General features: G+C 44.7%; 2 protein-coding genes across 2 annotated transcripts; both read right to left on the bottom strand.

Moving 5' to 3' along the window:
- Nucleotides 1-464: 464 nt before the first annotated feature.
- Nucleotides 465-16268, bottom strand: LOC120025611 (huntingtin-interacting protein 1-related protein-like). The gene is made up of 32 exons (XM_038970160.1): nucleotides 16182-16268; nucleotides 12429-12494; nucleotides 12026-12166; nucleotides 11768-11824; nucleotides 11383-11463; nucleotides 11127-11203; nucleotides 10891-10952; nucleotides 10649-10789; nucleotides 10485-10542; nucleotides 10319-10394; nucleotides 10013-10144; nucleotides 9840-9895; nucleotides 9643-9733; nucleotides 9346-9529; nucleotides 9179-9267; nucleotides 8991-9107; nucleotides 8107-8217; nucleotides 7806-8000; nucleotides 7465-7699; nucleotides 7263-7370; nucleotides 7054-7190; nucleotides 6796-6906; nucleotides 6650-6708; nucleotides 6206-6299; nucleotides 5969-6069; nucleotides 5615-5720; nucleotides 5393-5516; nucleotides 2641-2702; nucleotides 2123-2470; nucleotides 1667-1903; nucleotides 1472-1481; nucleotides 465-622 (listed from the first exon to the last, which is right to left on the bottom strand). Exons 1-32 carry the CDS (start codon nucleotides 16266-16268, stop codon nucleotides 465-467), a joined length of 3711 nt encoding a protein of 1236 aa, XP_038826088.1.
- A 439-nt stretch (nucleotides 16269-16707) lies between these two features.
- Nucleotides 16708-25767, bottom strand: ccdc62 (coiled-coil domain containing 62). Its single transcript, XM_038971229.1, has 13 exons — nucleotides 25401-25767; nucleotides 25043-25083; nucleotides 24707-24877; nucleotides 24160-24349; nucleotides 23703-23869; nucleotides 23492-23593; nucleotides 21214-21385; nucleotides 20899-21000; nucleotides 20372-20460; nucleotides 19908-20008; nucleotides 18160-18319; nucleotides 17745-18023; nucleotides 16708-17544 (listed from the first exon to the last, which is right to left on the bottom strand). The coding sequence occupies exons 1-13, from the start codon at nucleotides 25471-25473 to the stop codon at nucleotides 17476-17478; spliced, it is 1716 nt and encodes a 571-aa protein (XP_038827157.1). The 5' UTR covers nucleotides 25474-25767; the 3' UTR covers nucleotides 16708-17475.
- Between the last annotated feature and the right edge of the window lie 222 nt (nucleotides 25768-25989).

Here is a 25989-nt window from a genome sequence, read left to right as displayed (position 1 = left end):
CGCAAGGGAAGGGTGCCACAGTATTGAAAACGGGATCCAATAAGTGTGACTCCTATCTTTATTCGATTTCTGTTTTTAATATTTGTTATTTCTCTGAGCAACTGTATTCGTATAACATAATGTTCTATTTCTTTGAGCATACAATATACAGTACAGTAGCTCAGTATTTTTTGCTCATCTTTATCACGAGACGCAATAATTCAATCATTCCGGACCCCACTGTATGTTGTTGTATTTTTCAAAGTGCAGGTACATTCCCACCGTGCATACTGCATACGTCTATACCTAACATACTGTAATGAATAACCAGTACATTACATTCATCACCTCACTGTACGTAACACTACGTAAACACTGTATTCAGTACAGTATATACACACTGCTCAGAGGGTAACTCGGTCGGGGAAACAAGTGACACGGCGAAACACGAGAAGAGGAGGAGAGCAAAGATAGAATCTTCCAGACTACTCAGGAAGATCTGACCTGTCCATCAGTGTTTCTGGAAAAGCAGGGATTCTCCTCAGGGAGGTGACGGTGAGGGGGAAGACTGACTGGACGTTAGGAGTGGCCACAGAGGTCATCAACAGGACGGGCAGTGTGCTACTAACCCTGAGAATGGATACTGGGAAACATGGCTGAGAGACTGGAGCAAATACGAAGCTCTTGGTGACTTTCCTGTTCCTCTCTCCTTGACCCACAGACCCTCAAAGGTCGGGATATACATAGACTACGAACAAGGCCGGGTGTGGTTTTGTGACCTGGTAGCTCGACGCCATATCTACTTTTACATGGGCTGCAACTTTGCTGACACGCTCTATCCATACTTCAGCCCAGGGGTCAATCCCAGTTGCAAAAAAAGCGCCATTGGTCATCTCTCCTGTCAATCACAACGACTAAATCTACACTTCAGGACAAATGGAAAGGTATATATTCATTTAAAACGTCTGTTTATCTCAATACATGTTACAAATATTAAAATCTATGTAAAGTAAGTATACTCACATAAGAGATACTATGTAAAGACGATAGGCGGCTGTACGTTGATTGGTTGTTTACCATGTTGTATATTCAAGTATTTTTAAGGCATTTGGACAAAGCATTGGGATGTTGGTTTAGACACAATTCTTCCTACAAGCACTGCAGTGGTCAGTAAGAGATTACTGCTTTTTCAAATAGAAAGATAATACACATTCTTAAAAGAAGTAATAATGTTAGTAATAATAATAATATTATTAACCGTTATTTACCCAGATGTTTTTTTTGTAATCAAATAGTGTATCAAGACATTTAGAAATATCAAATATTACAATAAAGTTGCTATCTTGAAAAGGGTTGTTCTTCAATCACTGCACCTGAGTAAACTGCATATACAGTAGTTCACATGACAAGGTACGCAGACAGGTAGAATCTTCTCATTCTGGATTTAGGATTTTAACATTCCGGATTCTGGATTCCTCTGTTCCAGCCTCACCTCTTCGGAACTGCAACAGAGGAAAAACAGATCACCAATGACATCACAATTCCGTATCCTTATAGGAAGTCAACCTGGCTCCAATACAATCACTTCTATCCTTAGGCCCTAGGCCCTTGTTCTGTTCGTATACCTATAACCTTAATGACTGTGGCGAGGATGATCAATACGACAGCAGGTAATAATGATTCTTACCTTACTAAACAGGGTTCCTGTTTTCTGGAAGATGGAAGGTTTCTTTGAAGTGTGGGTTGGCTTGGCGAATTCTACTGAGTTATTTGGAAGGGGAAGGGACTCGGGCTGGGACAGAGGCTGGGAGAGAGGCTGGGACAGAGGCTGGGACAGAGGCTGGGACAGAGGCTGGGACAGAGGCTGGGACAGAGGCTGGGACAGAGGCTGGGACAGAGGCTGGGACAGAGGCTGGGACAGAGGCTGGGACAGAGGCACGGACAGAGGGGGGGGTTGGGAGAAGGGATTGGTGTTTACATACGGCTGGCTTTGAGAGTATGTTTGGGGATGTGAGTAGGATTGGGTTTGAGAATACGATTGAGGTGGTAAGTAAGACTGGGTTTGGGATGATGAGTAAGATTGGGGTGGTGAGTAGGATTGGGGTGGTGAGTAGGATTGGGGTGGTGAGTAGGATTGCGTTGCAGGCTGTGAGTAGGATTCAGGTTCAGAGTAAGGCTTTGTTTGTGAATAGGGTTGAGTGTGTGAGTAGGACTTGGGTGGTGAGTAGGACTGAGCTGATAGTTGTGAGTCGGGTTGTGTCTGTGAGAAGGGCTGTGTGTTTAGGTAGGGCTGGGGCAGCAGGGTGGAGGGTGGTAAGAGGGTTGGAGGGGGAGGGGGTGGGAAGCTGTCTCCCCCGTCGTCCCTGTCTCCCCCCTCCACCTCCCCCCCGTGGGGTGTACCAGTCCCAGACAGCTGGTAGTGTTTCTTCCTCAGCTCTCCCAGACGAACTCTCTCCTGTTCCAGCTGATTCTCCAGCTCCAACAACTTCACCTACAGCACAGAGAATAGAGAAGAGGACGTTCACCTACACACACAACCAGTTGGTCACATGGAATAATATGTCCCTGGCCCCACACATACACACACAAAACATACACAAACAGCTATAAGTGGCTGTAGGCAGAGTAGGCAGAGCAGTCAAAGCTGCTGCAATGACATACCTGAGACTCAATCTCTTGAGTCTTCACTTTGATCAGGGAGATGCCTGAGAAGTCCATGGGTTCTGGAGAGAAGCGAGGACAAGGACTCAGAATTCAGGGGTACAATAAACCCAAACCTTTATACAACATTTATTTTATACAATCCTCCTTCCCACAGCTGAGGGAAGTAGTTTGGGGGTGGGGGTGCTGCAGAAAAAACGATACCCCTACTGAAGACGTCTATATCTGTCCACTAATACAGGACTAGTAGACGCTCTTATCCACAGCTGCAGTTGAAGTCGGAAGTTTACATACACTTAGGTTGAAGTCATTAAAACTTGTTTTTCAACCACTCCACAAATTTATTGTTGACAAACTATAGTTTTGGCAAATCGGTTAGGACATCTACTTTGTGCACGACACAAGTCATTTTTTCAACAATTGTTTACAGACAGATTATTTCACTGTATCACACTTCCAGTGGGTCAGAAGTTTACATACACTAAGTTGACTGTGCCTTTAAACAGCTTGGAAAATTACAGAAATTGATGTCATGGCTTTAGAAGCTTCTGATAGGCTAATTGACATCATTTGAGTCAATTGGAGGTGTACCTGTGGATGAATTGTAGACCTCTACAAGTCTGGTTCATCCTTGGGAGCAATTTCCAAATGCCTGAAGGTACCACGTTCATCTGTACAAACAATAGTACGCAAGTATAAACACCATGGGACCACGCAGCCGTCATACGGCTCAGGAAGAAGACACGTTCTGTCTCCTAGAGATGAATGTACTTTTGTGCGAAAAGTGCAAATCAATCCCAGAACAGCAGCAAAGGACCTTGTGAAGATGCTGGATGATATAGGTTCAAAAGTATCTATATCCACAGTAAAACGAATACTATATCGACTTAACCTGAAAGGCCACTCAGCAAGGAAGAAGCCACTGCTCCAAAACCGCCATAAAAAAGCCAGACTACGGTTTGCAACTGCACATTGGGACAAAGGTCGTACTTTTTGGAGAAATGTCCTCTGGTCTGATGAAACAAAATAGAACTGCTTCGCCATAATGACCGTCGTTATGTTTGGAGGAAAAAGGGGGAGGCTTGCAAGCCGAAGAACACCATCCCAACCGTGATGCAGGAGGGACTGGTGCACTTCACAAAATAGATGGCATCATGAGGGAGGAAAATTATGTGGATATATTGAAGCAACATCTCAAGACATCAGTCAGGAAGTTAAAGCTTGGTCAAAAAAGGAGTCTTCCAAATGGACAATGACCCCAAGCATACTTCCAAAGTTGTGGCAAAATGGTTTAAGGACAACAAAGTCAAGGTATTGGAGTGGCCATCACAAAGCCCTGACCTCAATCCTATAGAAACATTTTGGGCAGAACTGAAAAAGCGTATGCGAGCAAGGAGGCCTACAAACCTCACTCAATTACACCAGCTCTGTCAGGAGGAATGGGCCAAAATTCACCCAACTTATTGTTGCAAGCTTGTGGAAGGCTACCCAAAACGTTTGACCCAAGTTAAACAATTTAAAGGCAATGCTACCAAATACTAATTGAGTGTATGTAAACTTCTGACCCACTGGGAATGTGATGAAATAAATAAAAGCTGAAATAAATCACTCTCTCTACTATTATTCTGACATTTCACATTCTTAAAATAAAGTGGTGATCCTAACTGACCTAAAACAGGGAATTTTTACTAGGATTAAATGTCAGGAATTGTGAAAAACTGAGTTGAAATGTGGCTAAGGTGTATGTAAACTTCTGACTTTACTTACAGTAGGGAGTGCATATATTTTCATACTGGTCCCCTGTGGGAATCGAACCCACAACCCTAGCATTGCAAGCACCATGCTCTACCAACTGAGCCACATCATCACAAACCACTTGATGTCTCAGTATACTCAATTACTGTATTGTACTTTTTTTTTCTTCATGGTGATGAAAAGTCTACAGGTACAACCCTAGATGACCAGCCTATGTACAATAAAATAATGTACATTGACATTAAGTGGTTTGTAAGGATGGTAAATTAATACTGCACAAAAAAGTGGTTGTTTTCCATGTTATTTGATAAATATTTAACTTGAAGTGGGTGCTTTGTGTCTTTGCCCATAACTTTGCACATTTGGATGTAAATGTTTGAGGACAGGGTTTTGTACTTTCTGGATTCCATTAGAATGACATCACAGAGAAAGAATCTGGTCAACAACTCTTAAACTATTGAATCCTGCAAGATACTGTTCTTAAATTACCTTTTTTTGACAAAGTGGAGACGCTGAAAATGTTTTGCCAGTGCCTCAGACGTCTATATTGGTCTGCTAATACTAGTAAAGGCCCAGTGTACTACTTGTGTACATTTTTTTTTGATATAGTCTCAGAAACCCGATCCTAGGCAACAGTGACTATGGTCTGATTTCAATTACTCTTTTGGCTTCTTCGATAAGAGAAAATAATTGTTCCCGGGTGGGTACTCTTCAGACAGACAACTGAATGTCACAATTCGAAACCAAAGTTTGCAAGGAAAACCTTTGCAGTGGCTTTAGGGAAGGTAGTTGATACAAACTAGACACGTGTGAAATGCCCTCAATACAAATAACCGACGTGATCTCCAGCTTGCTAGCTACTAGTTTGTATTTTAAGCGGATAAGGTAGTGACGTAGTTCCTCTTTGCTAAAAGAGTCTGTCGTTGAAACCAGACCCTAGTCACGGTTGCCTAGGGTCGGGTTTTCGAGACTACCTTCCTCCTCTCCCTCTTTTCACCTCTCTCAGTGATCTGCCTCTGTCCGTGATTGGTGGAGGTCACCACTATGGCAGCCATGTCGTTGACGTGTCTCGAGGCCTGCTGCAGCGTCGACAGCTTCTTGCTGTTGCGGTCCGCCTTCACCTGTAGCCACGGCAACACAGGGGGAGACGAGGGGTCCAATGTCAAGTTAGCGAATATGAAGACGGAATCAGCTGTGTGTGTGTGTATATGTGTTTTACCTTGGAGGCAGCGACCAGCTGGGCGGTACTAGCAGCGATCTCATGAGAACAGACGATGAGCTCCTCGTATTTACCCCCGCTAGTTACCACCTTGTCAGCCGAGTCTCTGCCAGCCGGGAGAGAGAGGAGACAAGATATTACTTTACCAAGACTGCTTTTGACTTCATCCTCCTGCAAGACTGTGCTCAGGTAGGTATGTTATTTTTCCATTTGTGTGGACAAAAAGTGGGTTTTACACACACATATCTCAATTTAGGATTCAGCCCTATGACAACGTGACTGGTATCACTGCTGTAACAACAATCCGCTGTATATAGTATACGTGTGTAATGTGTATATCAAGTCAGTACTTACAGCATCTGAGTGGCGCCCCAGCCCACTGACTTGGAGGCAGAGATGAGGCCTTCAGTCCAACAGGAGTTCTTAGCATAGAACTCCTTCACTGATGCTGCCCCCTGTGGAGAAAACATGTCACTGAGCCCAGAGCCCAATACAGATGTGCTCAACCTTTTGGAGGTCCACTATTTGACTATGTTGATAAGTATGGAAGTACAGCCTATTCTAAACACAAATGTAAAATTTACAACTCACTCTGCCGCTTTCCACAATATCTTTCTGCAGGTCAGTGGCAGCTGTCACCAGCATGTGGATGGCCTTCATTAGGTCTGAACAGGAGCCAAGGATGCTGAGAGGGAGAGAGAGAAGAGGAGAGAAATTGAGAGGGAGACAGAAAAAGCATATTGACGCTGTAAACTACAGTGATAGCTCCTCCAGCACATAACGTTAGTTAGTAAATTTAGAGTTATTGTTGAGTTAATCCACTGTGTACTGTTGTGTTCTGTGTTCCACTGTGTTCTGTGAGATACTATTGTGTTCTACTGTGTACCATTGTGTTCTGTGTTCTACTGGGTACTATTGTGTTCTGTGTTCTACTGTGTACTATTGTCTTCTGTGTACTATTGTGTTCTGTGTTCTACTGTGTACCACTGTGTTCTGTGTTCTACTGTGTTCTATGTTCTACTGTGTTTCGCTGACCTCTGGTTGACCTCCAGTTTGACCCCAGACGTGTCTCTCCTGGCCTGGTTCAGGATCTCCTGTTCACAGCATGGGTAGAAAAGACATGAGGATTGTCCTCAACAATGATATGCTCTGTGTGTGTGTGTGTGTGTGTATGTTCTTACGTCCATGCGGAGTACAGCCTCCTCTATTGCAGTAGAGGTAGCAGTCATCTCTTTATCCACCATTTCCCCCAGCTCCTCTTTTAGAACATCCTGCCCTTGAAGACGCAGATCCTACACAGGAAGTACACTTCCATTACATCCTGTCCTATCCTGCATTGACACAAAATGGCTGCCAGTGCAATGACCACACAACGTTGCTCTCAACAGGAATGCTTATTCCACTAGCTGCAGTTCTCCGTGTGTGATGACCCCCCGTACCTGTCCCATAGTGAGTATACGTTGCATTACATAGCGTATCGTAGTAGGGTCGGCTCTCTGTAACGTGGCTCTGGACTTCAGCTCATGTAGGAACTGCAGACAGTGGGTGGAAGCTTCTCTACAACTGTCAGTCAGACCTAGAGGGAGAGAGAGAAAGGGATGAGTGTGTGTGTTTGTGAGCATGCGTGCGTGCAGTGTGCGTCTCTTACGGTCGGCCTGGTCAGTAGGAGCACTGTGTGCTGTAGCTCCTCCGTTGACGATGGTGTCAGAAGCCAGATGGGAGAACTGTGTCACAGCCCTCAGAAGACCACTGGCATCTGAGACAGACAGGACAGAGACAGGAGATTATATACACACACACACACACACACAAACACGCACGCAGTGCGCACACACAAGGTGGATACACACCGTCCATATTTCCCAGGTAGACCACGTGACTCTGCTGCATCTTGTCCAAAGAACCCAGGGTGATCTCAGCTCGGTTCACCAGGTAATCTGGAGAGCAGATGCAGCGTACGTGTATGGGGTCGTCCAGTTTGGACACAGCGTCCAGTATGATGCCTTCAGCCTCCACCACGGCACACTGGAGCAGACAGAACTGTTCCTCCTGCAGCTTCCTGGTCAGCTCACCCTCACGAGATGCCTGGAGTAACACACACACACACACACACCGGAAAGATTACAGGCTAACACACCTATACACACACGCTCGTATGCACGCACAACTGCTTCACACACACAGCCCATACCTGTTGCTGTAGCTGTTGCCTCAGACTGGCCATCTCTCTGGATGTCCTGTCGTTGTCCTGCTCCAGAGAGCTGCGTTGGAGCTGTGCCTGCTGCCTTAAAGAGGACAGCTCAGCATCTTTCTCCCTCACAGAGCGCAGCAGCCCCTCTCTCTCGGTCTGGAGAACCATCAGGACACTGTTCATCTGAGAACCAGTCTGAAAGGGGAGACGGATACATAAACATGTCTCTCAACCTTGTTTGTATCAAGGACTGACAAGTATTGGTCCTCCATTTGCCAGGTACCAGCAGACAGGTTCCTACCATCTCCTTGTTCTGCAGGGCATTGTTAGCGCGTGACACCTCCGCTCGACTCTGCTCCAGCTCTCGCTTCAGCCTGTCAATCTCCACTCTCTGCTCTGCGTTTATAGCCAGCTGTAATCTCACACACACACACACACACACACACACACACACACACACACACACACACACACACACACACACACACACACGTCAATTCATCAGAATGTCCTCCAATGTCTTACTACGCAGCACAAGTTCGACTTCAAGTTCAAGTCTCGTGTGGCGACAGCCCATACCTGTTGCTGTAGCTGTTGCCTCAGGCTGGCTATCTCTCTGGCTGATCTGTCCCTGTCCTGCTCCATGGAGCTGTGATGGAGCTGAGCCTGTTGCTGTAGGGAGGACACTTCACCCTCTTTCTCCCTCAAACAGCGCAGCAGTTCCTCCCTCTCTCGCTGGAGACCCTGCAGAGCACCAGTCATTTGGGAACCAGCCTGGGGAAGCGGGAAGAGTTCTGATTGGTTCAAGAAGGACACACAAAATAATAAAGGGTAGTCTAGTTTGAGAGATGGAAAAACACTGTTTCATGCTTCTACCTAAATAAGCCTACCATGTCGCTGTTGCCTACCATCTCTTTGTTGTCCAGGACACTGTGGACTTCACCTAACGCTGCTCTCTGGTCCAACAGCTCTCTGTTTAGCCGATCTATCTCCTGCTTCTGCTGCTCCAGCTACAAGACAGGACAGAGAAAACACACAGAGAAGTCAGGAAACACAAGGAAAAACATCCAACAGTTGTTAAACATTACAGGAGTAAGAATCATCCTGGAGAAATAAACCCTGAACCTGCTCCATATTTGCTACAAACTCTAGGGGTTAGAGGTCAGGGGTTAATGGTTATAGTACCTTGAGTCTATTCTCCTGTCGAAGGAGGTCCACCTCACTGGCCAGCTGCTGTTTGGCCGTTGCCAATTCCTCCTGGTTCTGCTGGGTGCTGGACAAGAACCTGACTGTGTCTGCATTCTGAACACACGCACACAATATTGTGTCAGCTCACAAAAGACATAGAAATTCCCAGTGTGCAGTGTCTGTACCTTCTTCAGTAGATCAGCGTGGCTGGTGACCAGTTCAGCGTGTCGCTCTTTGAGCTGAGAAAAACGCAGCTCAGCTGCCTGGGCTCGACCTGTAGGGGGAGGACGGGGTTAACAGGTGTGTGTGTGTGTGTTTGTGTCCGTCCGTGTGCGTCTGTGTGTATACTCACCATCAGCTTCCTGGTATCCAGCCTGTACCCCTGGTAGGGCGACGGTGGCCTGTCGTAAGGCCCCTACCTCCATGCGTAGGTGTTCATTGTCCACCAAAGCCATCTGCTTATGGGTCCTCTGGTCCTCCAGCTCTGCTTCCAGCCTGTTCACCTGAGACTTCAGCTGGGTCACACACCTCTGAGCCTAGGGAGAGAGGGGTGGGAGGAGGGGTCAAACACACACATGCATTCTTAGTCACACCTACACCTGCTCACAGACAGATAGACAGAGACACGCATGCAAGCAAACACACACACCTCTGTTTTGAAAAGCTGCAGCTCTGGTTTGATGACCTCCAGCTCCTTCCTCAGAGTCTCTGCCTCCGTCAGAGCTGGAGACGGAGATCTTCTGAGGGATACCAGAGGCAAACCAGAAACGGTTATTATTTCACATCAAAAATGTTGTCCGACAAGTGTTATGTTAGCTCAGGGAAAAGAGAAGATCTTTCATTTACCTTTGATCAAATCCAGCATCAGGAGCTCCCAGCTGACTTAACATGTTGTACGGTTGCTGTCAAACAAATGGATGCAGACAGTTATGATGCAATTGGTAATTATCATGTAAATAACAATACTAGGTTCAATAGCATAATGCAAAATAAAGTAATGGGAGAGTGTCCAGTCGTACCTGTGGCATCTGGGGCGCTTGGCTGTAGTCTGGCGCCGCCTCGACTTCTTCATAAGGCTCCTCATTGGGCATCACCACCACCGGCCGCACGTACTCCGCCAGTGCAGAGGCACGCAGGAAGTTCGGAGGAGACTACAGGTGTTGCACACACACACACACACACACACACACACACACACACACACACACACACACACACACACACACACACACACACACACAAACAAGTGAACACAAAGATAGAAAATGAAAACAGGTATTGCTGGGAATGACCAATTCCCCACAGACACAAACTACGTGGCTTACATCTGGCAGGTCAGGGATCTGAATAACTTTTTTGAAGAACTCCGTCTCTCTGGCTCGATCAAATAACTTAGTGAGGCTGGAAGACAACAGGGCAGAGGTCATTCAAACCATACGCCGTGCATACTGGTGCACACACACAAGACAGTCGGTAGTTGTGTAGGCAGACCTGTTGAACAGATCACGGAATCTCTCCCGGTGTCCGAGAAGAGAGTCAGCTGAAACACCTGGAACACAGAGCAGGACCACATGTCTAACAGACGAGTACAGGTCAGATTTTGAAATCCAGAGGGCTACAGGCCTGGGGTTTTTGTGTATGTGCGTGTGACTGACAGCTGTGCAGTTTGAACAGCAGTTTGACAGAGAAGTGGTAGAGCCAGCTGCAGTCCAGTATAACAGGAATTAGAGGTCCCAGACGACACTGCCCGGCCGGAGTGGTGGACTTGCCCGCGTTGGCATCCAGCTGCCGCCAAACTGTTAGGAAGACACGGATGGTTATGGCTTCATTCAACTGAGCCAGCTGCAGTCCAGTATAACAGGAATTAGAGAATGAAAGCCTTAGCTAAAAGACCCACCTGTCTCTGACATTTTCAGAGCAGCGTCCAGGTAATCTAACAGCTCATGGGTCATATCAAATCTGTAGAAAAGAGAAGCCCTTACAGTGAACAGCTTAACAGAGATCACTGTTACCACCCGCAAATGTAGCTCACCTCAGAAACAGCTCAACAAACCCTGATTTGGTGTTGAGAAAGACATTTGCACCCATAGTATCATAGGGGTTTTGGGGTACAGTATGGTGCTATTGACTCACATTTTGTTGACGTCAGTTCCTGCCTCTCTCTCCACCGTCTCATCTGCGGCCTCCAGGTTACCTGGAATAACCTTGTGCTGGGGAAGAAAGAATCCATGTACATACCAGCAAGGTTTGTCTGCAGGAGAAAGTGTTGACCCCACGAAAACTTTTGATGTTACATTTACTATTAGTTAACATAATAGCACCTCCCCCGGTACAGAGAAGGGAAATGCTATCACAAGGAATAAGGTGTATGCAATGCATGGGGTCTCACCTTCACATGGAACTCCATTTTGATGGACAAGAACTTGGCCGAAAGGGCCACAATATGGCCGTACCTATCATGTAAGTTCCCCTGGAAATACATATGGTCAAAATCCATGGTCATCATTTTTATTTCTTATTTTACCTTTATTTAACTAGGCAAGTCAGTTAAGAACAAATTCCTATTTACAATGGCGGCCTAGGAAGAGTGGGTTAACTGCCTTGTTCAGCGGCAAAACGACAGATTTTTACCTTGTCAGCTCGGGGATTCGATCTGCAAACCTTTCGGTTACTGGCCCAACGCTCTAACCACTAGGCTAACCTGCCACCCCATAATACATCCTACGTTTCAATGTCATCAACTCATAAAAAGGTAGCGTCAACCTAGTACTCACCCAGAGTACGCCCATGTCTTTGACGTTTCTGCTGTATCTATGAGAGTCTCTCACAGCCTGAGGAACACACAGGGGAGAGGAGTCACTCACAGGACCTTACAGCAAGGAGAGACTCCAAAGATGTGACACTAGACGTACAGGGAAGTTTGGCAGGAAGAAGAGAAGGAAGAGATAGGAGAGGAGAAGAAGGGAGGAGAGATCTCATGAAGGAAGAGATACAAGAAACGCTATATGGGGGACAGGAATGGGATGACTAACGTTATGGTGTCCGTCCCGGAGGACTTTGTGCAGCATGTAGCAGAACTTCCAGCTGATGATGGCGTTGGAGGAGAGCGGCAGGTTGATGATGAACGACCAGAACGTCGTGGCTCCGCCCTCCTTATGGGTCCCCATGATGATGTCAGCACCGTCGTCAAGGAGGAACCAATGATGTATATAAACACACCAGACAGACAGACACCCCCGCAAGACCAAGAAACGAACAAATGTTTATTACATCTCAAATCATGGGTGTGAATATGAATAGGCCAGGGAGGAATGGTAAATGATACATATTATCAAAACATGGTGGATGTACTTAGAGGTAGCCTCACACACACACATTTCTCCAGATGGTTGGAGTGTGTTTAAAGGGCGTGTCTAGGACATGTTTGGAAAGGATACTGCGTGCATATTTCTCCTTCAGCGGTGTCTCACTGGAGGTGATGCTTTTACTGATGCTGTGGAGCTGAGTGGAAGAAAGGAGGGGAGGAAAGGGGGGAGGACAGTGGGAGAGAGGGAGGGAATCAGTCACCACCTGCCCACAGTACCCGTCAAAGGTTTGGACACACCTACTCATTCAAGGGTTTTTCTTGATTTGACTATTTTCTACATTGTAGAATAATAGTGAAGACATCAAAACTATGAATTAATACATATGGAATCGTGTACTGTAGTAACCCAAAAAGTTTTAAACAAATCAAAATATATTTTATATGGGAGATTCTTCAAAGTAGCCACCCTTTGCCTTGATGATTGGTCACGGGTGCACCTCAGCCACGCTCAAGGTACTAAACGATATCATAACCGCCATCGACAAAAGACAGTACTGTGCTGCCATCTTCATCGACCTGGCCAAGGCTTTCGACTCTGTCAATCACCGCATTCTTATCCGCAGACTCAACAGCCTTGGTTTCTCAAATGACTGCCTCGCCTGGTTCACTAACTACTTCTCAGATAGAGTTCAGTGTGTCAAATCGGAGGGCCTGTTGTCCGGACCTCTGGCAGTCTCTATGGGGGTACCACAGGGTTCAATTCTCGGGCCGACCCTTTTCTCTGTATATATATCAATGATGTTGCTCTTGCTGCGGGTGATTCCTTGATCCACCTCTACGCAGACGACACCATTCTGTATACATCTGGCCCTTCTTTGGACACTGTGTTAACAAACCTCCAAACGAGCTTCAATGCCATATAACACTCCTTCCGTGGCCTCCAACTGCTCTTAAATGCAAGTAAAACTAAATGCATGCTCTTCAACCGATCACTGCCCGCACCCGCCCGCCCGACTAGCATCACTACTCTGGACGGTTCTGACTTAGAATATGTGGACAACTACAAATACCTAGGTGTCTGGCTAGACTGTAAACTCTCCTTCCAGACTCACGTTAAGCATCTCCTATTCAAAATTAAATCTAGAATCGGCTTCTTATTTCACAAACAAAGCCTCCTTCACTCACACTGCCAAACATACCCTCGTAAAACTGACTATCCTACCGATCCTCAACTTCGGCAATATCATTTACAAAATAGCCTCCAACACTCTACTCTGCAAACTGGATGCAGTCTATCACAGTGCCATCTGTTTTGTCACAAAAGCCCCATATACCACCCACCACTGTGACCTGTATGCTCTCGTTGCCAGACCCACTGGCTCCAGGTCATCTATAAGTCTTTGCCAGGTAAAGCTCCGCCTTATCTCAGCTCACTGGTCACCATAACAACACCCACCCGTAGCACGCGCTCCAGCAGGTATATCTCACTGGTCATCCCCAAAGCCAACACCTCCTCTGGCTGCCTTTCCTTCCAGTTCTCTGCTGCCAATGACTGGAACGATTTGCAAAAATCGCTCATATCTCCCTCACTAACTTTAAGCATCAGCTATCAGAGCAGCTCACCGATCGCTGCAGCTGTACGCAGCCCATCTGTAAATAGCCCATCCAACTACCTACCTCATCCCCATATTGTTTTTATTTCCTTTTTTTTGTTCTTTTGCGCACCAGTATTTCTACTTGCACATCATCACCTGCACATCTATCACTCCAGTGTTAATTTGCTAAATTGTAATTACTTCGCTACTATGGCCTATTTATTGCCTTACCTCCTTACTCCATTTGCACACACTGTATATAGATGTTTCTATTGTTATTGACTGTACGTTTGTTTCTCCCATGTGTAACTCTGTGTTGTTGTTTTTTGTCGCACTGCTTTGCTTTATCTTGGCCAGGTCACAGTTGTAAATGAGAACTTGTTCTCAACTGGCCTACCTGGTGAAATAAAAAATAAATAAAAAAATGACAGCTTTGCACACTCTTGGAATTCTCTCAACCAGCTTCATGAGGTAGTCAGATGGAATGTACTTCAATTAACAGGTGTGCCTTGTTAAAAGTTAAATTCCACAAATGTATTTCCTTCTTAATGCATTTGAGCCAATCAGTTGTGACAATGTAGGAGGGGTACACAGAAGATAGCCCTATTTGGTAAAAGACCAAGTCCATAATATGGCAAGAACAGCTCAAATAAGCTAAGAGAAACGACAGTCCATCATTACTTTAAGACATGAAGGTCAGTCAATACGGAAAATTTCAAGAACTTTGAACGTTTCTTCAAGTGCAGTCGCAAAAACCATCAAGCACTATGATGAAACTGGCTCTCATGAGGACCGCCACACCAAAGGAAGACCCAAAGTTACCTCTACTGCAAAGGATAAGTTCATTAGAGTTAACTGCACCTCATATTGCAGCCCAAATAAATGTTCACAGAGTTCAAGTAACAGACATCTCAACATCAACTGTTCAGAGGATAGTCTTCATGGTCGAATTGCTACAAAGAAACCACTACTAAAGGACACCAATAAGAAGAAGAGACTTGCTTGGGTCAAGAAACACGAGCAATGGACATTAGACCGGTGGAAATCTGTCCTTTGGTCTGATGAGTTCAAATTTAAGATTTTTGGTTCCAACCGCCATGTCTTTGTGCGACGCAGGGTAGGTGAACGGATGATATCTGTGGTGGTTCCCACCGTGAAGCATGGAGGAGGTGGTGTGATGGTGCTTTGCTGGTGACACTCTCTGTGATTTATTTAGAATTCAAGTCACACTTAACCATCATGGCTACCACAGCATTCTACAGCGATACGCCATCCCATCTGATTTGCACTTAGTGGGACCCTCATTTTGTTTTTCAACAGGACAATGACCCAAAACACACCTCCAGGCTGTGTAAGGGCTATTTGACCAAGGAGAGTGATGGAGTACTGCATCAGATGACCTGGCCTCCACATCACCCAACCTCAACCTAATTGAGATGGTTTGGGATGAGTTGGACCGCAGAGTGAAGGAAAAGCAGCCAACAAGTGCTCAGCATATGTGGGAACTCCTTCAAGACTGTTGGAACAGCATTCCTGGTTGAGAGAATGCCAAAAGTGTGCAAAGCTGTCATCAAGACAAAGGGTGGCTACTTTGAAGAATCTGAAATATAATGTATATTTTGATTTGTTTAACACTTTTTTGGTTCCTACACAATCCCATGTGTTATTTCATAGTTTTGATGTCTTCACTATTATTCCACAATGTAGAAAATTGTAAAAATAAAGAAAAACCCTGGAATGAGTAGGTGTGTCCAAACTTTTGACCGGTACTGTACATCTTTGAGAACACTGGGACAATGAGAGACACAGCACATGATATTGATAGGCAGAACTCGAAGAATAGTTGTGTTCAAAGTGAGGCATGGCATGAGGAAATTGTCACCAATGAAAAAAAAAAAAATGAACATACATCTAGTCAAAAATAAGTGCACTACATTGTTAGAACTCCAACGTTTTCCCCAGTTCTTTCTTGAAGAAGTTGGACTTTAAAGATGTTTTAAAAATATATCTGTTGTTGAAATAATATTCATGATACAGATGTTTCTGGAGTAAATTATATATCTTTATCCGACTAAACTTTACTCATTATAACAATTAATACTGAAATAAAAACAGATATGTGTATGTTGTCACAGAAATACATTATCCAAAGATATGTTCACACCCTAATCACCATACAACCTTGACACAAACACAATCCTAAATAATCCTTGATTTAAAATAAATCTGTGAATGAGGGAGATTTTTTTTAAATTCTAAAACAAAAAAAGTTGGATTTAAGTTTACCTGTAGTTTTCCAAACTGTTCTTTCTCCGCAGCCAATTGCTTCTCCGTTTTATTCTCGCTTTTGTTTTTCGGTTTACTCGAGCTCATTTTGCCGCTGTAATCCACTGGGATGAAATGACCCGACTAGTTGCTGTCCCAGCCACCCACACTAGCAGTTTGCCGATACCTGTCTGTTCTGGGTAGTCAATCTACAATGGGGATGGCACGTCAGAATCACGCGACGCGCAAACCGGTGTATCGAAACCTTCTCTGATTAGTGACAGAGTGAATGATAGTAGTAGCAAATTACAGGTGGAAATACTGTATTAATGAATGGACATTATTTATTCTCTAAATTATATGGTGAGGTCGTTTATTTTTGCGCAACGCACTGTGCATTCCTGCGCGTAATCTTCATTCCATTACACGTATTTCTCCGATATTTTACGTGACAAAATTGTATATGTAAAAAAAAAAAAAAAAAAAGAAGCAAGTATTAATCGTATTTTTCATTCATCATGTTATCAAAATTACATAAGACCTGGAATTGAATGTAGTTATTAAAATGTTTACTGCAGTGGTACATTTTTCTTAGTATTTGCATAGCCTGACTGAATATAAATTATTTTACATAAAAAGTAATGAGTACAAAAACATTAACTACAAAATGTTGACATCAAAAATACAAAAACAATATGCTAATGAGGAAAGTGAGGTTCAGGTTTCTTTTCAATGCAACAGTCTCTCTTATCTCCTAAGTAATCAGTCATCCTATTGGAGCCATCCAGCAGGTTTGCAGGCAGTGAAACCGGAATGACAATAACCCAGAAGCACCATTCAACAGGTCTGAATGACTGGTTTCACATCTCACCTGCATATTACTAAATGGTTCCTAAATAGCTTATGACCAGGACTGCAAAGGGCAGGACATTGGACATATAACACTAAACATGTTTTAAAAGTTGTTAAAGCAATAGTTTAAAAAGCTTCATGTATCGTATAACATAACTTTTCACATAAAGAAATGTAAGTCCTTCTTTGGTTTCCTAAAAAAGCAGTTTAATTCATTCATTCATTGGCTTGTTATCGCTGTGTCCCTGGTTCTGAATGGAGGAGATTTCACCTTTGACCACAAGTGTCACTTCCTGGATTGTGACCGATATAGGTTTGGGACTGGGGTCAAAGCCATACCAATGTGATTCCAGTCTCAATGGCTACAGTAGAAAACAGAGTAGTCTGCAGCCTCCATCATCACCCCTCCTAGACCTTCCAGGCCAGGTGTGTGAAGGTGTGTTTAGGTAGATGTCCCTCCCCTCTATAGCCCCCCAGGTTCCTCGTTCCTCTGGAAGGGCTGAGTGTTCCTGGGTGGAGTATCACCATCCAGCTGGGTGAAAACAGGAGAGATGGGATGAGCACTGTAAATCACTACCAGTTCACACCCTTAGGTTTCACCCCACACTTCCATAATATTATGGGATATCTTAATGGTAATAGGCCCAACAGTATGAAATGATCTGTGGTATTTTCGTATTTTGGTCTGAATAATTATTGTATCTATAGTATAAAACACATGAAAGCACGTACCCGGCTTGTTTGACTGGGTCTTGTGGTGTAGGTGGAGCTCTGGTTGGGGTAGTGATCGGGATTGCTGTGATTATGTCTGTCACAGTTACGACTGTGGTTTCCATGGCTACTGTTGCCACTGTTTTGGCCGATGCTGAGGCTGATGATAGCGTCACAGTTAGAGGCCGGGCTCTGGGAGGGGCATAAAGGTTGTAGGGTTGTGCGTTCCAGGCTAGCCACCATCTGACGAGACTCAGCTAGCAGCCTTTGTAGATTATTGGTGGAGGAACGCTGGTCCTCCTGGGGGAATGGACAAAATATAAAGACGTTTAAACTTTAAGACTGAATCCTGGCCAATTACTTTTCTTTATCTCTACATTAGGAATTAATTATGAAGATCAGGAGTTTTTCCTCTCAGGTTATGTGGTGCACTCACATCGTCTAAAGCTGCAAAAAGGCCTCCCAGGTTGCCGTTGACAACACCTCGTTCATTGGCGGTTGTTGGAGAGGCGGAGTCATTCGCAAGACCGAGGCTCCTCCTACTCCGTGAGGAAGGGGAGGGGCTATCCAGGTACACACAGGTGAGATCACCTTGGCTGGGAAAGCAGTCAGTCAATCAATCAATCAATACTTACTATCCCTGAGACAGATTTGGGGTCAATATAAAAGAGTGTACCATTCTTCTCTGTATATTCTGTCCCTACCAGGTGTTACGAGGGCTGATGTCCACCAGCAATATGGAGGAGTCCTCTGCCTCTGGTCCTCCACTAAACACAGCTAGGAGCTCCATCCCTGCACCTGGCCCTGCCTCTGTCCCTGTCTCAGAGCTGCTTGCTTCAGACAGGCTAGGTTCACTCTGTTCCTGGCCTTCAGATGTACATCTACACCCACAGCTGCGTCCTGTCTGCCCGTCAACCATACTACCAAAGCCACAGCTCTGCCCTGCCTGTACTTCAGGCAAACTACCACAGCCACAACTAGCTGTCTTATAGGAGCTAGGTCCTGTCTGTCCCTCAACCATACTGCTACACCCACATTCAGGGGACTCAGTCCTCTCCACCAGGGAGCCGGCATTCGTACCGATTCCATCCTCACACAATGACTCCCTGCATTCTTTTCCTGATGTTCCCTGGTGGCTGTAGTTCGAGACTCCGTCGCCAGCTTTACCAGAAGTGTGACCCACATTCCCGCTGTTATTCTCGCCGAAATTCCCACTTACTCCACTCTGACTCCTGGTCCCCCTGCCTTCTTTTCTTGAAGCTCCCTGGCGGCTGTAGCTGGAGACTCCGTCGCAAATGCTAACTTGATCGGCAGTGCGGTTTAACGAACCCTCATTCCCACTAACTCCACTCTGACTCTGTATCCCTCTGCCTTCTCTCCTTGCGGATTTATGTTGGCTGCGGTAGCTAGCGATGCGGTCGCTCAGCGACAGTGTGGTGGTTCCAGCGGCTAGGCTACTACGGGTTGCCATGGTTTCCTTGCTAGCTCGCCCCCGTGTTTCCTGGCTGCTGTAGTTTGATTCATGTTCGGTGAGTTGTTGTTGCCTAAGAGACGTACCTTGGTTTCCTGAAACAGTGGACAGGTAGTCGCTGAAGTTGATGCTAGCTTGGCCTGGCGATCGAGTTCGACTAAGCGTTCCTGTGGCGGCGGCTATGCTAGGTGTCTCCATGGTTTCTCTACTCTCTCTACCTGCCATTGTTTCCTGGTGACTTGACTCTCGGTTGATGTAGGAACTGGGAGTACGAGGGTTTGATATGTTCTGGTTCTCTCTCTTCGTTGATGACAAACGGTCACTAACGCTGCTAGCTTGGACCATTGCGTGACTCAGCAACTCTCTGGGGACAGCAGCAATGAGGTCCCGGGTTGCTACTGTACCGTCAGTGAGGTCAGAGGTCAAATCTGAAACACTACTTTCCTCCTCCTGTTGGGGTGCCTGTCTCTCTCCTGTGACAAGGAGGGGGAAGGGGGGTTCTGGACGGTTTGGGTGGTGGTCTATACTTTTGCTTAAAGTCTGTCTGTAGACTGACCCTGATGCTCGTCTCTCTGTCCCTCCTCCTCTCTCTGTTCCCTGACTGGTAAGAGACACAATTTCAGCACCTCCTCAAAAGCCACAGAAACAACAGCAAAATATCTGAGATTGTGCTGAGTAGAATAAATATACACATGCACAAACACCCAGCTCACCTCCCATGTGGCCCCTGTCCCTCAGCCTGTTTCAGGGCCTCCCGGGTGCTCTCCAGGTTCAACTGAAGCAGCTGCAGGTCATTCTGCTGGTTCTCACACACCTGGAACACACATAATTAGGATTGTGGACACTTCATGCATATCAGGTCAGGGTAAATGATACTTTCATTGATTGACCCAGTGTAAATTATTATTCATTTACACCAATATGTTATATTTACATCAATATTTCATCTTAGTCTGGGTAACTTTGGACAAAATACAGCTCCTCTTCAGGTTAACTGTGTCAGGGCTGAGTCAGGGCCCAGGTATGTGACACACCACCAATACAGAAAGTGCCTAACAGCCGAGGTGGAGAACATTCCTGAAGTTCCACAGGTATGCTGTAGAACCTGACCGACAGCCCAGCCCAATGCGCTGTGGGTAAAAGTATGGAGGTAGAGATAAGGTAAGAGGTGACACACCTGGCGTAGACAGTGCAGCTCCGACTCTGTGCGCTCCTGCTTGGAACGAGACAATCCCAGCAGCTCATCCTTCCAGCTCTCCCCCTCACCTGGGAGACAGGAACCATGTCAAAAGCAGTCACAACAGTTTCTTATCAATAGTTCGGGAGAAATGTGTAATATATTTTCTTAGTGAGCGATCTCAAATAATGCACGATGAGACAAGAGAAGCTGGGGTGGTTCAATCAGTCAGTCTATCTATCTTAATACAGTCAATAAGAATAACAGTGATTAGGAAGAGGAACTAGATGTTCCTGTTTAGGGAAACAATGACCTGGAACTATAGCACTACAGGTATCCTCCCTACTGTTCCAGAGGAGGCCCACTCATTACACTGGAAAACATTGCCTCTAGAGGTCGGTACCAGACAAGACAGGGGTTTCGGCGGCTGGGGTTTAGGTTGCTGTAAATCACACCGTGACAAATATATTTGTGAAAAATGTTCACTCAAAGTCCTATATAAATAAACTTTGTTGAATGTGAGGTACCCGAGAGAGCCAGCTCCCTGCGCAGCAGCTGTCCTTCCTGTTTCAGACGGATGATGTCCTCTCTCTGGGCACTGCCCTCTGTCACCTGCTGCTGTAACTCCTCTACAACCACAACACAGGGAGAGGGATAAAGAGAGGGGGGGGGGGGGGGGGTTGGGTGAGAGAGAGAGGGAGGGAGAGGGAGAAGAAGGAAAGTGAGAGCGCATAATTTAAGAGTGCACAGGTATATGACAGCTAGCTTTTTCAGTCTAACTGAAAACTACAAAACTTTGGTAGTGTATTGTATCTCAGAGCCATGTACTCTGGCACCTGTACCTTTGAGCCGTGTGTTCTCGTGCCGGGCCTCTCTGTATCGCCGTTTGTGCTCCTCGACCTCCCTGAGCACCCTGGCTTCCCGTGTGTGACTCTCCTTCAGCGACCCCTCCATCTCCCGCAGACGTCCAGACAGATCTACGATGTGATTGGTTGCCTCCGTCACATCCTTGTCCTGGTGGGGGAAGAAGAGGTTATATACAGTGGGTATCCAGAAGTATTCACCCCTCTTGGATTTTTTCACATTTTGTTGTGTTACAAAGTGGGATTGAAATTGATTTAATTTAATTTTTTTGTCAACGATCTACACAAAATACTCTGTAATGTCAAAGTAGAAGAGAATTTCTTTACAAATGTTAGAATTTATGAAAAATAAAACACTAACATATCTTGATTACATAAGTAATCAGCCCCCTGAGTCAATACATGTTAGAATCACCTTTGGTAGTGATTACAGCTGTGAATCTTTCTGTTTAAGCGAAACATTTGCCCATTATTCTTTTCAAAATTCTTCAAGCTCTGTCAAATTGGTTGTTGATCATCACTAGACAACCATTTTCAGGTCTTGCCATAGATTTTTAACTTATGGGTATGCTTGTAATCGTTAAGAACTGGGGAGTTTTCAGGATTAAAAAAAACAGAATGGCGCTAAGCACAGGTAAAATTCTAGAGGAAAACCTGGTTCAGTCTGCTTTCCACCAGACACTGGGATATTAATTCACCTTTCAGCAGGATAATAACCTAAAACACAAAGTGAAATCTACACTGGAGTTATTACCAAGAAGACAGTGAGTGTTCCTGAGTGGCCGAGATACAGTTTCGACTTAAATCTGCTTGAAAATATACGACAAGAACTGAAAATGGTTGTCTAGCAATGATCAACATCCAATTTGACAGAGCTTGAAGAATTTTGAAGAGAATAATGGGCAAATGTTGCACAATCCAGATGTGAAAAGCTCTTAGAGACTTACCCAGAAAGACTCACAGCTGTAATCGCTGCCAAAGGTGATTCTAACATGTATTGACTCAGTGGGTTGAATATTAAGATTTTATATTTATGTTACTTTTTTTTATTCTTTTTTTTACAAATGTTAGAATTTTTCTTATACTTTGCCAGAGTTTTTTGTGTAGATCATTGACAAAAAAATGACAATTAAATCCATTTTAATCCCACTTTGTAACACAACAAAATGTGGAAAAAGTCAAGGGGTGTGAATACTTTCTGAAGGAACTGTATATTTGTAATTTTCTTTTCACTCTGTCATTTGGGTCATTATTGTGGAGTAACTACAATGTTGTTGATCCATCATCAATTTTCTCCCTTCACAGTCATTGAACTCTGTAGCTGTTTTAAAATCACCAATGGCTTCCCTGAGCAGTTTCCTTTCTGTCCGTTGTGTCTGGGTGGTTTAATACATCATCCACAGCATAATTATTAACTTGTTACCTAACTACCAATCACTGCCCTTCTTCATGAGGCTTTTGAAAAGCTTCCTGGTCTTTGTAGTTGAATCAGTGCTTGAAATTCAATACTTGACTAAGGGACCTTACAGATGTGTGTATGCGGGACCGACGAATGGGTAGTCATTCATAAATCATATCAACCCCTATCATTTCACCCAAAGTGAGTCTATGTAACTTATTATGCAATTTGTTAAGCCAAATTTTCCTCCTGAACTAATTTAGTCTTGCCTAAACAAAACGAGTAAATCGTTTAGTTATTCAATTTGTATTCATTTGTTAACATTTCTAGAATTTTCTTTTCACTTTGACATGATGGAGTATTTTGTGTAGATCAATGACAAAAAATCATAACCTAAATCCACTTCAATCTCACTTTGTCACGCATCAAAATGTGAAAAAAAATCCAAGCGGGGTGAACACTTATAATAACCACTGTACAATTTACAGTCTGCATGTCTGTAATCTCGGCAGGGGCGTCACTTTCACCAAAAGTTAATTCTGAAATTGCATTTTTGTCCCCCCCAGTTTTATCATTGGAATGTGATACCAAACGAAGGAACGGTATGCTTTAGGACCAATGCGGACACCTCTGAGCGGTCAGGTAGGCTGTTTGGAGTGCGTTTATCTTCCTGGATTAAAAAAATAGTAATGTAGGTCCCCCCCTTTTAAAACCAAGGTTACGCCCCTGAATCTCGGCACCCAGAACCAAATCAGCTAGGCTGTCGTGAGAGACTAGCATGTCTGCAACTGCATGGCCTTACTACTCTATTACAGGGTAATCAGAGTTAGAGACAAAGGTTTAAGAAAGCAAGCCTACCTTGAGTCTGAGCATGGTGCTGAGCTCCTCCCCTCTGACTTGCAGAGAGCCCAGCTGGGCTGACAGAGACATCACTGTGGAGTTCAGACTTTGGTTCTTCTCCTGGTGGGTGGAGACAAAACAACACAACACCGGAAACACTTTCTTTCATGGACTGCAAATAACCACATCAGTAAAACACCAAATTGGCTGTGTGTGTGTGTGTTTGTACCTTCAGGTCGTGACAGTGTTGGCTGGTGTACTGCTGTTTCTTCCCCAGCTCGAGCAGCTGTTGCTGGGTAGAGTTGAGCTCCCTGTGGCCTTCCTTCTCCCGGGCCTCCACGACATGAACCCTCTTAGTTACAGCTCTGATCACCTCATTACGCTTCTGAAGCTCATCTAAGACAAGCAAACACACATTATGACACACAGATTGATACACATACAAGCAAAAACACACACACACAGCATGCATGCACACGCATAAACACCAGAGATCTTATCAATGCTATTCCCAGACCTGTCGTATGCAAAGCAAACGTCATAAAATAATACAGAGGATGCAATTCACCATGCAAGTCTGAATGTAACTACCCATCATTAAGGTTATTTTGGGAATGTACACACACAGATGATGAATGGAATATGTTTTGTTCATTTGGGATTGAGGCCTGTGTGCCCTCTCTCACCCTCCAGGCGAGCACACCTCTGCTCCAGGGTCAGGACTCTCTGGCGGTCTTGTTCCCAGGCAGTGAGCTGCTTGTGGTGGGCAGCAGCCATGGTGTTGAGCTCCTGGTCCCGGTCTTTCAGTTCACAAATCAGCAGCTGCAGCTCCCGCCTCTGCCTTTGGATGGTGGCACTCTCCATCTCACCAAGAGGCTATTATAACACACACACACAGACAGACAGACATACAGACACATACACAAATGTAAATACAGGAGTGAGTAGGTATGCACACACACACCTCCACAAACATGTAGAGAGTACCAGTACTGACCTGCTACCTATAATGGTAGCCTTGCTAGCTCATAGTAATAGTTTCACATTTTATCAACCAGTCGATAGCTACCATGGGCAATTACACCTTAATATCATTAACATTCTATTCTGCATTCTGTGATTCTATCGAGGATACAATGATGTAACAAAGGAGAACATAAGCAGTGTGTTCCATAATGTTTGAAAAATGAGCCATTTGGCTTTATGTGTTGTGTAAAAAGCAGCACCTCCCACCTTTCTGTCCTGTAGGAGGGGTAGAGACAGGGAGGGGGGTTGGGTGTAGAGGCTTCCTGTGGGACTGAGGCTTGGGGGACTTCTGGCTGACTGGCTGGCCATCTTCTGTCCCTCACTCTGAGCTGAGGTGGACACTAGGGAAGGCTCCTCGATAGAAGCTCCCACATTCTTCTGCAAAAATGGAGTCATTGTCATTCATGTTAGAATTTCTCATTTTACTAGACTAGTAGCCTAACCAAGGCAACAAGACCAAATAAAAACGTATAAAATTTGTTTTACAAACATTTTTGGGATGAAATATAGCAGGTCCAATAACATTGATTTGCTCGCTATTACCTTTTTCACAGGTGTGCTGTGCCAGGGATCCCATGGAGTGACTGAAAACACAAATACACGTTTTTGTTTAAAATACAGTGACTGCCAGCTTTCTCAGACATAGCCAACTCAACTCCATGATTTACAATGGAGTTGAGCGGCGACGAGTGTGGGCAGACGGGAGACATTGTCCTATGTAACTGCATGCTATTCTGTGGGTGCTGAAATCAGTAGTTTTTAATAAAAACGTAATTGTATGTGATGTCGTAACTCCAGTCCGCCCACACTAGTCGCCGCTCAACTCCATCGTAAATCGTGGAGTTGAATCGGCTATCTCGACACCAGAATAACTGTGTGATGAGATGAGACACACACACACCAAAATAGCTGTGTGATGATGAGTGTCCAGATCCTCCATTTGGATTGAATGTTCTTCTACTGCCTTGGTCCATCTCCACTCAGTCATGGCGTTTTTTGTAACTTGAACTGTTACAGTTCTGATTAACTTTAACGCTAGCTAGCTACGCTAACGTTTTATCAGATTTAGATGGGCATCTCATGATCATTGTCTGCTATTAAATCATGGAACCATTAACATAAATACATTGACAACAAAATACAGAGCATAATCAAATACAATGGATTACTCCACAATTATCTACCATTATGTTAATTTGGAAATGGAAATAACCAGCTAGCCTAGCATTAAATTCCTGTTGAAAGTTTGCACATTTTCAAATCACTTGTTGTGATGGCCGCAGAGGAGTGGATGTCAAGGCATACACGTGAATGCCTATCGTATAACGTCAAAATAAATTCATATTAGGAGTTCTATATAAGATATATGTTACTTTATTTTCCAATAGATCGGAATGTTGTTATAAAATGCAATTTATCGATAGATCTTTGACAAATGGTTAATTTTTATATAAACAATAATACAGGCAACTAAGTGAACACCTGTTATT

Source organism: Salvelinus namaycush, chromosome 31, assembly GCF_016432855.1.
Source record: "Salvelinus namaycush isolate Seneca chromosome 31, SaNama_1.0, whole genome shotgun sequence".
NCBI lineage: Eukaryota > Metazoa > Chordata > Actinopteri > Salmoniformes > Salmonidae > Salvelinus > Salvelinus namaycush.
The sequence above is the reverse complement of the archived record's forward strand: the minus strand, read 5'-3'. Positions and strand labels throughout refer to the sequence as shown.

Excerpts from the sequence above, each read along its gene's own strand:
- LOC120025611 (XM_038970160.1), bottom strand. The coding sequence starts at position 16,268 with ATGAGCTCGAGTAAACCGAAAAACAAAAGCGAGAATAAAACGGAGAAG. Across the intron at positions 9,530-9,642 it reads TGCAGCTTTTCAAAACAGAG|GCTCAGAGGTGTGTGACCCA; the intron begins GTGTGTGTGTTT and ends CTCTCTCCCTAG. Across the intron at positions 2,471-2,640 it reads CTCAAGAGATTGAGTCTCAG|GTGAAGTTGTTGGAGCTGGA; the intron begins GTATGTCATTGC and ends TCTGTGCTGTAG.
- ccdc62 (XM_038971229.1), bottom strand. The coding sequence starts at position 25,473 with ATGGACCAAGGCAGTAGAAGAACATTCAATCCAAATGGAGGATCTGGA. Across the intron at positions 23,870-24,159 it reads GAGGTGTGCTCGCCTGGAGG|ATGAGCTTCAGAAGCGTAAT; the intron begins GTGAGAGAGGGC and ends TGCTTGTCTTAG. Across the intron at positions 18,024-18,159 it reads TTTTTGCAGCTTTAGACGAT|GAGGACCAGCGTTCCTCCAC; the intron begins GTGAGTGCACCA and ends CCATTCCCCCAG.